General features: G+C 39.7%; 2 protein-coding genes across 3 annotated transcripts; both read left to right on the plus strand.

The window, feature by feature from the left end:
* Positions 1–2,887: 2,887 nt before the first annotated feature.
* Positions 2,888–6,707, plus strand: LOC139954171 (uncharacterized). Of its 2 annotated transcripts, none has more exons than XM_071953870.1 (2): positions 2,888–3,197; positions 3,970–6,704. In XM_071953870.1, the coding sequence occupies exon 2, from the start codon at positions 4,010–4,012 to the stop codon at positions 5,489–5,491; it is 1,482 nt and encodes a 493-aa protein (XP_071809971.1). In that variant the 5' UTR covers positions 2,888–3,197; positions 3,970–4,009; the 3' UTR covers positions 5,492–6,704. The 2 variants fall into 2 exon arrangements, with proteins under 2 accessions (XP_071809971.1, XP_071809972.1); XM_071953871.1 differs by lacking the exon at positions 2,888–3,197 and adding an exon at positions 3,230–3,349 and having other exon boundaries at positions 3,970–6,707.
* A 1,451-nt stretch (positions 6,708–8,158) lies between these two features.
* LOC139934027 (uncharacterized) lies at positions 8,159–12,382 on the plus strand. Its single transcript, XM_071928299.1, has 2 exons — positions 8,159–8,342; positions 8,988–12,382. The coding sequence occupies exon 2, from the start codon at positions 9,029–9,031 to the stop codon at positions 10,559–10,561; it is 1,533 nt and encodes a 510-aa protein (XP_071784400.1). The 5' UTR covers positions 8,159–8,342; positions 8,988–9,028; the 3' UTR covers positions 10,562–12,382.
* Positions 12,383–12,677: the final 295 nt, after the last annotated feature.

Consider the following 12,677-nt stretch of genomic DNA (forward strand, 5'->3'; position numbering starts at 1 on the left):
ATTTTAACATAAAATACACCATCTAATGTATGCATGCAGCTATGTACTGAGTTGCTTTAATAGTCATAATATATCACTACAACATGCAGTCATCAGGGACAGGAGTGCAACCCAGAGCTGTTGTGACCTCTGTATGGCTACATGTCAACTCTTTTGTTAACACTAAATTCAAAATTTATGATTTCATGCCAGCAACAAAAGCCACTAGAGAAGTCTGCATGAATTATTGACCAACAGCTTCAGCTTTACACAAGGGATTTCAAAACTGCTGTCTCAGACTCCAATCTTAGAGATGTCTCCAAGGCTTAGAAACAACTTAATGCGCTGAGAGTTTGAGGGCCAAGATGTATAGTTCCACTGCATGAATGACAATGGTGTTTAGAGAAGGCTCCAGTGTGAAGTGACTGTCTGCAATTTGAATGGAGCCCAGTGGATTGTTGTGGTAATGCTACAGGCTATACCTTTGTTGTGTGTGACAAAGTTCAACATAAATAAAACATCTCAATGCAAAGTCCAGACTGCCTGGTAAACACATCTCTCCAATTGTAAAGCTCAACCCAGGGATGATCAACTGTTGACAACTTACAAAACTAGACCAACAACTATACCTATTCACTAACAGTAAACACTAAAAAGGGCCAAATATTATCATAAATTTGTGAAAACACTTTGAACAATTTGTTCACATTCTGCAAAGTTTCCATGCTTGTTTCAATTTTTTTTTAACCACTGATGCCATTGAGTTTTTTAGAGTAGGATGAGATCCTACACACCACAGAATCCACATTTAGTGAGAAACTCTGCCACTACATAAAGTCAAAAAATAGTTAATGGCCTGACGTTTCGACCATAGCAGAGTCTTTCTCAAAGGCTAAATCATTTAGCCTTTGAGAAAGACCCTTTCTCGAAGGCTAAATCATTTAGCCTTTGAGAAAGACTCTGCTATAGGGTCGAAACGTCAGGCCATTCACTATTTTTTGCATTTATACCCTCGGTCCATTGGGTTGGTAAGTTGTTTGCAACAGCTAATTCTATTTTCACAACTTAAAGTCAACAGCAAGTGAGCACAAATTCACTGTGCTGTGGTAATGATTTTTAGTGTACGGTAAACACTTGAGAGCGGTGTGACCAAAAATTTCTATTTGGGGTGAGGAAAGGGGCAAGTACATAATGGAAAGGAAGGAACAAGGAAGGTTAAAACAGTTGTAGAAATGTAAGTTATAAGTTCTGAGGAGTGAGAAAGCACTGCTGTCTGACCTGCATACATGACATATTATGTATAAATTAAATATTTCTGACTGTTATATTCCGGTTGTCAATATTTCATGAAGCTCCTGCTGGATCATTCACCACCGATTCTTTATCCAATGCCAGAAATGACAGAAATGACAGAACTTATCAATCAAACTCGGGTTTCTAACTAACTATTTAAGAGACACGTTGCCTAGGATCGTGCTGGGTAGCATCGTGCTACCTCGTGGAAGTTAGTCTATGATTCATAGACCAAAGCAAATGCGTTTGAAACCGTGTTGTTATGAAATGCATATCCATATATGAACTAGATGTTTTGAAATTAGAATGATCCGCACTACAAATATGCCTCGAACAAGCAAAAGGATTGTCGCGATTGTACAACAACAGCAAAACTTCACACTGAACATGCCGAAGAAAGAAATAAAGAAAGGAAGTGGTAGCCCCATAATTATAAATCGGTCCGGTCCACTCCGTTCCGTATGACCGATATTTTTATGGGACTGGCTAGAAAGTGGAACTGGAAGTTTATTTGTAACCGGCCATCACCAAATACAAACAGTAGATCTACGTGTATTACTTACCACAATCATAACACTCATACAAAGTCACATCAGCAGACACCCTCTTGAAGTTAACCGCCTTTTAATTAGGACAATTACAACATTTACTGACGGCCCTAAAACAGTGCATGGTTCACTTCCGCATTATTATTATAGGCGGCCGCCGCATATGAAAGGCATGCAGCAGGCGCGTTTACGCTTTGGCGGTGGAACGTAAACAATGTAGATGTTGCTATGGTTGCAGCCGCTAAGTCAGCAAATAGTGCAGTGTTGGGGGGGGGGGGAAAGCATGAGAGAAACTGGTGACCCGCGCCGCGAATTTTGAAAACTTTGTTTACGTTTTCAGCTTTCATATCTTTTGCGATGATCTAATTGAGTGGGCGAAAAATAGTACATACTGAGGATTAGGTGGGCTTGAGTCGGGAAACCGCGGAAGGTCGTCTCTCTCCCCCCAGAAAAAGAGGGACTCTATGAAAAAAGGGGCCCTGTACAGACAAGTCAGCATTATTCGTCAGGTCTCTTGAGATGCGTGACTCGCATTAGTGTATTTTTATCTACTTTTTATAGATGTGCGCTTTGGCGTGGTCATTCACCTGAATGTCACAACCCAATGACTCAACAGTTACTACATGTATACCACTATTTTAACTTTATTTTAAAAGTTTGATGCGAAAAGTATTGGGTTTTTATTGTTTCAACTCTCAAGCTTTTAGTAGGCTGTGTTTATCCAGTGTTTTCAAGATGTAAATCCTCCAAAGTGTAAACGTCATATCATTTCTATTTCTTGCAGTTCTGGTCGATGTTGTTCCTGCATGATGTCAGTCCATCGTCTTCTCTGTCTACCTCTTCTCCTTTTTCCTGACGGTTGCCAATCCATTATCTGTTGCCCGTGTCTTGTCCTTCCCTCGTCGTCTCTTAACGGTGGATTGATAAGCCCCGGATAAGCCGATTAAAACACAAACGCCTTCGACCGAGACTATCATCCTGAGCGCGGCGCGCGCCCTTTTTCCTCAAAACTTTTTCAACCTCGTGTTCGATTTTGTTGTTGAGCAAATCGACCCCATACATTCAAAGTGATACTAAGGAAACCAAGGTCAAGGGACGAGGTGTACATTATTGTACTGTGTATCTCGAGATTTCGCGCGTGTTTTGGATGGCCTAGCACATGTGGTTTTGCACTGTGAATGCGATGTGATGCCGCACCCCTTTTGTTTTGGTCAAACATTCGCCACCCGTCAACGTTTCTACATGTTTTACTAAATTAGCCAACCCCTACCAACTGTACCTCAAAACAACCCCTTTGATTCAGAGAAGGGAAGTGGGTCATTGGCAACCAACACAAGGGAAACTAAAAGATTTTCTTACAAAAGTTCAACGAGCAAGGTACGTGAGTTGCAACTACTAATACTAACTAGATTTGGTTTTGGATTTCCGTATCCTGCTAAACAGTGCTAGCCCACCTTGTTGAGCTGTACTTTCCGTATCCTGCCTCCACATTCACTCATTTTTACAGAAAGGGATATCTTCTTATTGAGGTAAATTGACATCAGATTTGCCAATGGTAATAAAATTGTCACAAAATTAATATATTTTGCACAGTTCCTGAAATATTAATATGTTTATGATAAACCAGACCCCCCAAAAAGGACCACACCACACACAGAGCTATGTATTTAAATAACTGTAGCCCCACTTGCACTTGTGAGGCCAAGGCTAGCGAAGGATTCAGCACAAGTAGGGCTAAAATAACAAATAATCATAGATTCCAATTTTAAGCTTTTTGAGAGGTTTTTTTTCAGCCTGCTCCTTTTACTAAAATAATAGTTTTATTAGTTAGTCATGCTCGGTTGATTAACAAACACAATTGAATATTATTTTTGAGGTAGTTAACTTCTTTAAAATGTTTATTTCAAATGCACTTGAACATGTTGAACCATATCCACAGACCATGTCAGAGTCACTACAAAAAAGACAGGCATGCAACTTTTCAGCTGGTCAGCTGATCTCTTTTCAAAACACGTCACAGAAATCTGAACAACACTGTACCAAATTAAAATGTGATCGGTCGGCCATTTCCTCTATTTTTTTGCAACTATTCAGTCTGTATTTTGTATAATATATATTAAATGTCATTGTGTTTCTCCTTTTGTTTCAGGTTCCTTGTCCTGAAGACAGTTTCACTTTGTGTAGTAAGCATGGCAGACGTCTCTGATCATGTGGCGGAGTACCAGACCGCAAAAACTCAGATGACTTCAGCCAAGAGGAAGGTAGACATGTACCACACAACCCTGAAGAAGATCCGTCGCTCAGGAGTTAAACTCGGAGAGATAGCTGTCATTGAGGAGACTAAGAGCTCAACCATCTTCCGCATCGCTGACAATCTTAGCAAGCTGATCAAACCAAAACCCTCTGCCTTCTGCTGCGGAGGATGGGTCGAGATGAGCGCTCCTGATGCAAAGGCTCGATTGACGATGAAAGATGACAAAACCAACCTGAATGGATGGCCCATTGGTGCCATCTCTGCTGAGCAACTGTTAAAGTTTTGCGCCCCGGCCCCATATGGAGACCTTGACCGCCAGGAGACTGTTTTTAACCCTGATGTTCGCCTGGCTCATGAATGCCTTGCAAGCAAATTCAATTTTGCTAATTATTACGAAGGCAAGCGCCCTTACTACTACGACTCCAGCATAGTACCACAGTTTCTTAAAGTAATCGCTGAGAAAGTCAAGAGCACCTTTGCTAATGGGAAGGATGTATCTCTGCAACGCTACAAGATGAATGTGTACGGCAAAGGTGGATTCTTCAGTGCCCATGTTGACACACCAGTTGATGCGGCTCGCATGATTGGAACAGTCGTTGTCTGCCTACCTAGCAAGCACACTGGAGGAGTACTGAAGGTACAGCATAAAGGGATCAAAGAAGAGTTCAAATTTGCTGACTTGTCTGGAGATGGTGGGAAAATTCAGTGGGCAGCATTCTATTCTGACTGTGTCCATGAGATCCTCCCAGTTCAAGATGGCCATCGGATCACAGTCACCTACAATATCCTTCAGGAGCTTTCGTATGATTACTCCCATCCAGGAACATGCAAAAGTGACAGCTTTTGTGAAGGGCATGTGGTAACAGCGACTAAACCTGTGATTCTGGACAAGATCGTAGCCGACATCTCCAAACTCTCCGCTGATAAACAGGTGTTCTTATATGGTGATGGAAGCTTAGAGCGGTTTGGCATCTTCTTGCGGCACAAGTACACTATGTCAGCCCTGGCACTGGGTCACCTCAAGGGCTGTGATCAGGTTCTCTATACTGGCTTAACTTCCAGAGGCCTGACGTGCCAACTTCAGACAGTACTTGTCCATGAACTTAATAACAGAATCGACGCCGGCGAGGAGAACAACTGGCGAGAGAGTGAAGAGCATGACGTCTTCTCGTTCAGCGGAGAGGACATGCTGTTCGTCAACGACCAAGGCCCCGAGCCTCCTCATGCGTCCTGGAAGCAGATGCGCTTCATTAAAGAATGGAGCAAGGAAACCGTATTGATTGAACGGAGCAACAAGCAGGGCCGAAACTGCGGCAACTACACCGAGCCTGGACAAACAGACCGACTGTACCTGCAGTCTGTCATCATAATCAAACTTCCAATGAGTGCCCCAAAAACAAAAAAACACAAAAAGTAGTGCGGATAAAACTGACTTTCTATCTCAAGGACAAGTGTTAGTGTTGACCCCTGTTTTGTTTTTAAAGTTCTAATTTTTAAGACAGAAGAAAGTAGCTTTGCTGTGATTTGCATTAGAATTGCCTAAAAACATAGTAATAACATGTAGGTCACAATGTATTTGTTTGCTACAGTGTTGAGTTTGTTTGTAGCAATCACGAGACTTGTTCATTTGGGGGGGGGGAGCAATTGGGGACAAAAAAGTGATTTGGGAGGACTTATTGTACAGTATGTAAACACTTAATGCGTTTTGTTGATCTCTCGGGGGTGGGGGGGGGGCAAGGGTTCTGAGTAAAACAGTGCGCCACTAAGCAAGCAAAAAAAATCACTGGTGTAGCTGTGTTTTATATTCTTGACAGTTTTTAAATACCTGACAGTTGGTCATCCAACTTTTTTTAATACTTTTTTTTTTAATTTTTGAGAAGAATATTTTTAAAGCCATTTCCCAAATAAAAATTGTGGTGTGCTTTTTTTTTTTTTTTTGGGGGGGGGGGGTATTCTTCAGCCATATGGCTATGCTGTCATAGAAAGTTGCTTAAGCAAATAAAAGTTGCTTTCAGCACAACAAAATTATGTTAAGAATAATCTTTTGACTTATTTGTGGGAGCTCAATGAAAATGGGGCCCAGCTGGGATAAATATTATATAACAGTTTGAGCAAAAATTACTACAGGAACTTGACAAGTTAATTCGCTAAGCAAGAATTCTAGCACTTGAGGGCTAGGGACCCAATTCTGCTAAGGGATATGTTTTTGTTTTTGTCCTTCAAACATTTAGGAAACAAATTATCTCATGTGGTTGAGGTTTTCAAGAATTGCATTTTTTGTTTTCATCTGTTGCTCTTGTGATCCTCGTTTCTGGTTATTGACGAATATCTAATATTTAGACATTCGACTCTAATTTCTGCAGTTCCTTCTCATAAAGTGGCATTGCCATTGGCAATTTTTATTGCCTATTTTAAGATCTTTGCAATGCTTTCACTTTGTCAGGCTTCTCTGCAGAACTACTTTACTGAAATTTGTTAATTCCAAGTTGTCTTTGAATTGTTAAACCTTTTGTTTATGTTACAATTTTAACAGTAATCACCATTTTTTGTAAACTTGACTTTTGCCCTTTTTTGCCAATTTTTAATAAATGTTCTGAATTTTAAGATTTCATATAATAATGCATCAGTGTCAAAAAGAAATGATGTGCCTGCAACCTTGGTAAAAGACTGATGTTACTTTAAATAAGTTACCCAAACAGACCACCCCCCCCCCCAAAAAAAAGGAAGAAACCAACAAAAACATAAACACACCCGCACAGGGCTGTATGCTTCGTTTTTGAAAGGGCAAGGGCACCAAGGCATTTTCTCTTTGGCAAAGAGCACCCTATGAGGAAATTGTAAATTTCTACTGGAGCATTTCAAGGGCACCAAGGCAATGGCAAGGGGCAACGGAGGCAATCGCCTCCGTTGCCGCCGTGAAGTATCAGGCCTGCCCGCACCATTTGGTGTTATTTTGATTAGATTCCCTGGATATACAGCGACAATGCAATTATCCTGCCTCTGGAGCTCCAATCAGATTATTTCATCTTCAGTTTGTTCGGACTCAATGGATTTTGAGCTACATAGTGACATATATGAGGACATTGGGGAGTAATTTGATAAAGCTTATCAACAGAAAAACTTGCTAAGCACAGAACAGTGTTGCTTAACACAAATACACCAACCAAAATTAAGTTTATACTGCTAACACACTCAATTTGTTTGCTTAGCAAAGAAATTGGTCAAGCAGTATTTTCTGCTTATAAGAGCTTCATGAAATTGGCCACTGAATGGGACTAATTTCATGGAGTTGCTTGGCATAAAGCAGAAATTAATGTTTAACACAAGTCCTGCTATTAATTGTGATTTAGTATGAAACCAGTCACAAATTGAGTGTGGAAATTATATTTTGGATGGGGAACCTAATTCTGGTAATCAACATTTTCTGTGCATTTATAGCTGTTTTTGTGGAAATGAAATTGGGCTAATATTGAAACAACAATTATTGCTAATCAGAAATGGACCAGTCATAAATTGAACTTGTAACTAGTTAGTTTGGCTGGTAACCTTATTCTGGTAAAATATTTTATTGTGCGTAGCTACTTTTTGTGCTTAGGCAGCTCTGTGAAATTGGGCCCTGTTGTAAGTGTCTACCTGAAAAAAAAATTGTCCCATCCCACAGCCAGCGCTGCCTGGCCCTGGAGAGAGGCTCCTCAATTATAAAATTGATTTTATATTTTATAAAGTGACCTTTACTACGGCTCAACTTTTATATTTAGGATAGAATGCGAAACTCTAGTAATTATAAAGTTAATTACTGCAATGACAGTCAGTTTGAACAAACCGTGGCCCAATGTTCTCCTATTGCACACGGTGGATGGACGCCATACTACTGGTTGACACTTTCACGGTGAGTAGTTTTACGCCCTCTATATAAATCGACTATCGATGGATGCGCGCCATCGCAGAAAACTTTCCAACCTTGTTTTCAATTTCGTTGTTACTTGCATCGACCCCGTGTTAAGCTGACAAGGGAAAATGAAGAACACGGCATGCGTGTGTGGGGGTGTGTGCGTGTTTGTTTTTTTATCTGGACGGACCACATGGCATGAAACTTAATCTGAACTTCTTATTTCTGGTGCTCCTCTTTTTTGTTGAAAATTCGCCATATACCTACTTGAAACAGCCCTTTAAATTCGGAGGGGGGTAGTCAATAGTCATTGAGATCCAGTTGACATTCTCAACAAGAGAAATATACTTTAAGTTCAGCTGCTTCATAAATTTTATAGGTGAGTTTACATTTAAATTTTTATTTATTTCGGTGCAAAGAATTTTTGGAAAATAAATAGTTTTGTACGTTCCCACAATCATGTGCAATGTAATGTTCTTCCTTGTGTCTTTGTGAGAAATTGTAACTTTTAATCTCTTGTCCACCAGCAGAATGTGGGGGGGGGGGGGGGGGATAAACAAGTGTTATAAATATCACAAGACAGTAAGGAAGAGCAAATATGTGAACTGTACAGTGTACTATGATTGGTTCAGGAAAACAAAACTATAAAATATTTGTTTGTTTTATTTTTCCTTGTTTTTAATTGCAAAGACAACATAATATTAATATGCAAAAATGGACCTTTTAAGTTTTACTGGACCCTGGTAATGGTATGCCTGGATTCCAGCACAGAGGGATGCCCTAAAATAGATAGGACTGCCCTACACTATTTTCGCCCAGGTCTGCTTTTTAGACTATTTTTTTGCCCCAGGCCTTCCCATTTTAGGCTGAATTTAATGAGTTAGGTCAGTGACAGTGGATTCCCTCTTGAAATTGATTTAAAAAGTTTATTACTCAAATTATACATCAGATATACATACAGTGAGTGTTTTTTGGAGTCTTGTTATTTATCCTAATTTCCTCCAACATCTTTCCATATCTTCAGATTGAACACCCCTCTGCACGCTGCCCGTACAGCTTAAAAAGATGGCAACAAATGTTGACTTGGTGGCAGACTTCCAGTCGGCCAAGAGGAAGGTTGAAAAATACCATACCACCATGAAGAGGATTCCAACTGACGGAGTTCTACTCGGGGAAATATTAAATGTCCCTGTGTACGAGTGGGAGAGCAACGAGAATGTTCTGAACCTCATTGAAAGTCTTTCCAAGCTGGCACAGCCAAGATCCTTCTGCTGTGGTGGATGGATTGAGCTGAACACTTTCGACAAGAGGGCCAACTTGAAGATGCTGGAAGATAAGACGGTGCAGTACGGTTGGCCCATCTGTGACCTCCCAGTGGACAAACTCTTGAAGCATTGTACCCCTGCCCAGTATGGGGACTTGGCCCGCCAGGCAACCGTTTATGATCCAAATGTGCGTTTGGCACATGAGTGCCCAGGGAGCAAGTTTGAGTTCATGCATATCCCTAAAGACAGTATGAGACACGGAATCGTAAATATCCAAAGATGGACCAGTTCAAGAGTTCCAATGTTTCTTGAAGTAATCCGTAAGAAGATATTGGAGACCCTTGTTGTGACTGGCAAAGACATAACACTGCAACGCTACAAGCTGAATGTGTACGGCAAAGGTGGGTTCTTCAGTGCCCATGTTGACACACCTGTAGATGCGGCTCTCATGATTGGAACAGTCGTTGTCTGTCTACCTGGTAAGCACACTGGAGGAGTACTAAAAGTACAGCATAAAGGGATCAAAGAAGAGTTTAAGTTTGCTCATTTGTCTGGTGATGCTGAGAAGATTCAGTGGGCGGCATTCTACTCGGACTGCACCCATGAGATTCTGCCGGTTGAAGATGGCCATCGAGTCACAATAACTTTTAACATCATTCAGAAGAGACCAGTATCAATTGGTATCCCAGGCTGCAAAAGCGAGAATTGTTTTGCAGGTCCTGTCGTCCAAGAAGACAAAGCTGAGATATTGGACAGCATCATTAGCGATGCTGCTAAGATTGCCACAGATGTTGCTCAAGATGAAGGCGTAGAGATGTGTAAACTTGGCATCTTCTTGAGACACAAGTACACCATGTCTGCTCTCGCGGAAGCAATTCTCAAGGGTTGTGACCAGACCCTCTATGATGGCCTGATATCAAAAGGCATCATCTGCCGCCTTCAGACAGTTCTTGTCCACGAAATTGAGGTGAATCTTGAGACTGACGATGTAGAGGAAAGCAAAGAAGAACGGGAGCAGTATGACGTCTTCTCCTTCAGCCAAGAGGACATGGCATTTGTGAACAAGCAGGGCCCCAAGCCGGAGCATGCCCTCTGGGGGAAGATGAAGTTTATTCGAGAGTGGAGTAAAGAGAAGATCATGATTAACGAGGAGGACAGAGAAAGGGAAAACTACGGCAACTACACCGAGCCAGGTGAAACTGAGCGCCTGTACCTGCAGTCTGTTGTCATCATGGACATCCCAGCGAAGGAAACCCCCAAAGAAGAAGCGAAAGAATCCAAAGGCTGTGCTGATGATGATAAGCCTGCCACTTCAAACAAGAGTACAAAGTAAAGTAAAGGAAGAGGGTCATACAAACTTTACTCAGATAAGGATTCCCCTTAAAACGTTTTTTACTCGATGATTGCTAATTGTTGTTGTTGTTGTTGCTGTTGTTGTTGTTGTATTTTAATACAAAGTTGTATTCTTATAGCCTGCTGACCTTTTAATAATTAAATGGTCTAATTATTAGTACAGTAGATAGGTGTCTTTGATGGGATTGTGCCTTTGATGATATAAGCATGAAGTATAGCACACTGGTGTCAGAGTATGGCATGAGAAAGATTATGTTGTGAGATATTTGGCAAGAGGCCATGGAAGATTTGTCCTTCAAAAAAAAATATAGGTAGAATAAAAAGTAATTGCAGCCATTTTGGAAATTTAGAAATGTTGCAAACAAAATCGTCTGATAAGCAGAAATAACAGGATATCAGTAACAAATTATAAATTGGACTTTGGCTGGTAACCTTATTCTGGTAAGCATTATTTTGTTGTGCTTAGCGACTTTTTGTGCTTAAAGTTAGCTTTATGCAATTGGGCTCTGATGTGACTAAAACTGAACCATAGTTTTCAATTGTCTGGCATTACTGGTGCTCGCCAAACCTGTGGATCCAGGTGTCAAGTTCCCTGTAAAGCCAGTTTTAGCTGTGAAGTTACCTCAACTGTAACATTTGTAACCTCATTTTAATTGTTTAAACAAAATTAAATGTGGTTTGAAAGTTTCAATGGCCATTCTACAAAGTTTAAGATTTGAAAAGTTGTTAGACCTTTTACAAACTTTTTTTTACAACCTGTCAAATTGTGATGTTCCCTCATTTCAAATATTATTTAGACAAACTGAAGTGTGGTTTGAAAGTGTATAGAGCTGTTCAACAAAGTTTAAATGTTCAAAAGTTGGTAGACCTTTACATAAATTACCAAGTTATTGTTAAAAAGTTTACATATAAACATTAATCAAATAGAGAGAAGGTCTCTTAAGGTAGGTTTGCAGAAACAGTTTATACTTGGTTTGCATTGACACCATGTGTGGACCTACTTGCCATAGTATCAAGCAATACAACAATATTACACCATGCATCATGCAATGCCTCATATAGAAGAAAATATTGTTAATTTTTTGCAATGCCTCATATCATATAGAAGAAAATATTGTTTATTTTAAATATGAAAGCCTGATTGTGAAGTTCATGCTTGAACCCCATACGTGAAATATTTCCCTGTCTGAAATGCAGCCATATTCAAGAAATCTGTTACTGAAAACACAAATTGAGGAAAATTGTGCATGGTTTTCTATTGCCTATATTATTGATCAATTAAAATAATATGAACACAGCAGCTATTTTTTATCTCTACCAATCCTGCATAATACCTTATCTTGGTATTGCCATTTGTCCCAAGCAACGGCAAAGCTTGTGCAAGGTGGGCTCACATTTGAAAGAGTTACAAATCTACCTGACTGCCCCGCTCCCCCCCCCACCCCCACCCCCCATTATACCTGTGCTTTCTGAACTTGTTTTGTATGTAAAAACCACCTGAAATGGATGGATCAAATGGACAACCCTAATTGTGGGGATTATTTTCCAAGAGCAAGTGACATTCTTCATCATGTGTTAAAACTGATCACCAATTTTGTTTTTCTTCAACTGCACGATTTTGTAGCAAAAGTTTTGTAGTTACATAATCATGTAAGTGTTTCTCTACTGTAATTAAAAGTTGACTTCATTATAAATATTCGCATTGATGTGATTCCTGCTCTCATGTTATTTTAAAATAAAAAAACCTGGAAAATAAAAACAAGTGTAAAAATATACCAAGAAAATATTCAATTGAGTGAACTTTGTAAAAAGAATTGCCCAGAATTTTAGAGGTAAAAGATTAATTTCAATGATATAATTTCTTTAATTTCAATTATTTTTCCAAACCATTATAAACATGAGAGGTGATGGTTAGGAAAAAATATTTAAATTAAAGAAATTAAATCATTGAAATTAAACTTTTACCTCTAAAATTCTGGGCGAAAAAATTATGGGCAAAAAGTTATAGTTACTTTTATCTTGACATTTGAGTCATTATTTTCAATTATATTGGTAGTGTTCATTATTTAAAAAAAACCTGTTATATAATGATACAA

This window comes from Asterias amurensis, chromosome 2 (assembly GCF_032118995.1).
Source record: "Asterias amurensis chromosome 2, ASM3211899v1".
Classification (NCBI taxonomy): domain Eukaryota; kingdom Metazoa; phylum Echinodermata; class Asteroidea; order Forcipulatida; family Asteriidae; genus Asterias; species Asterias amurensis.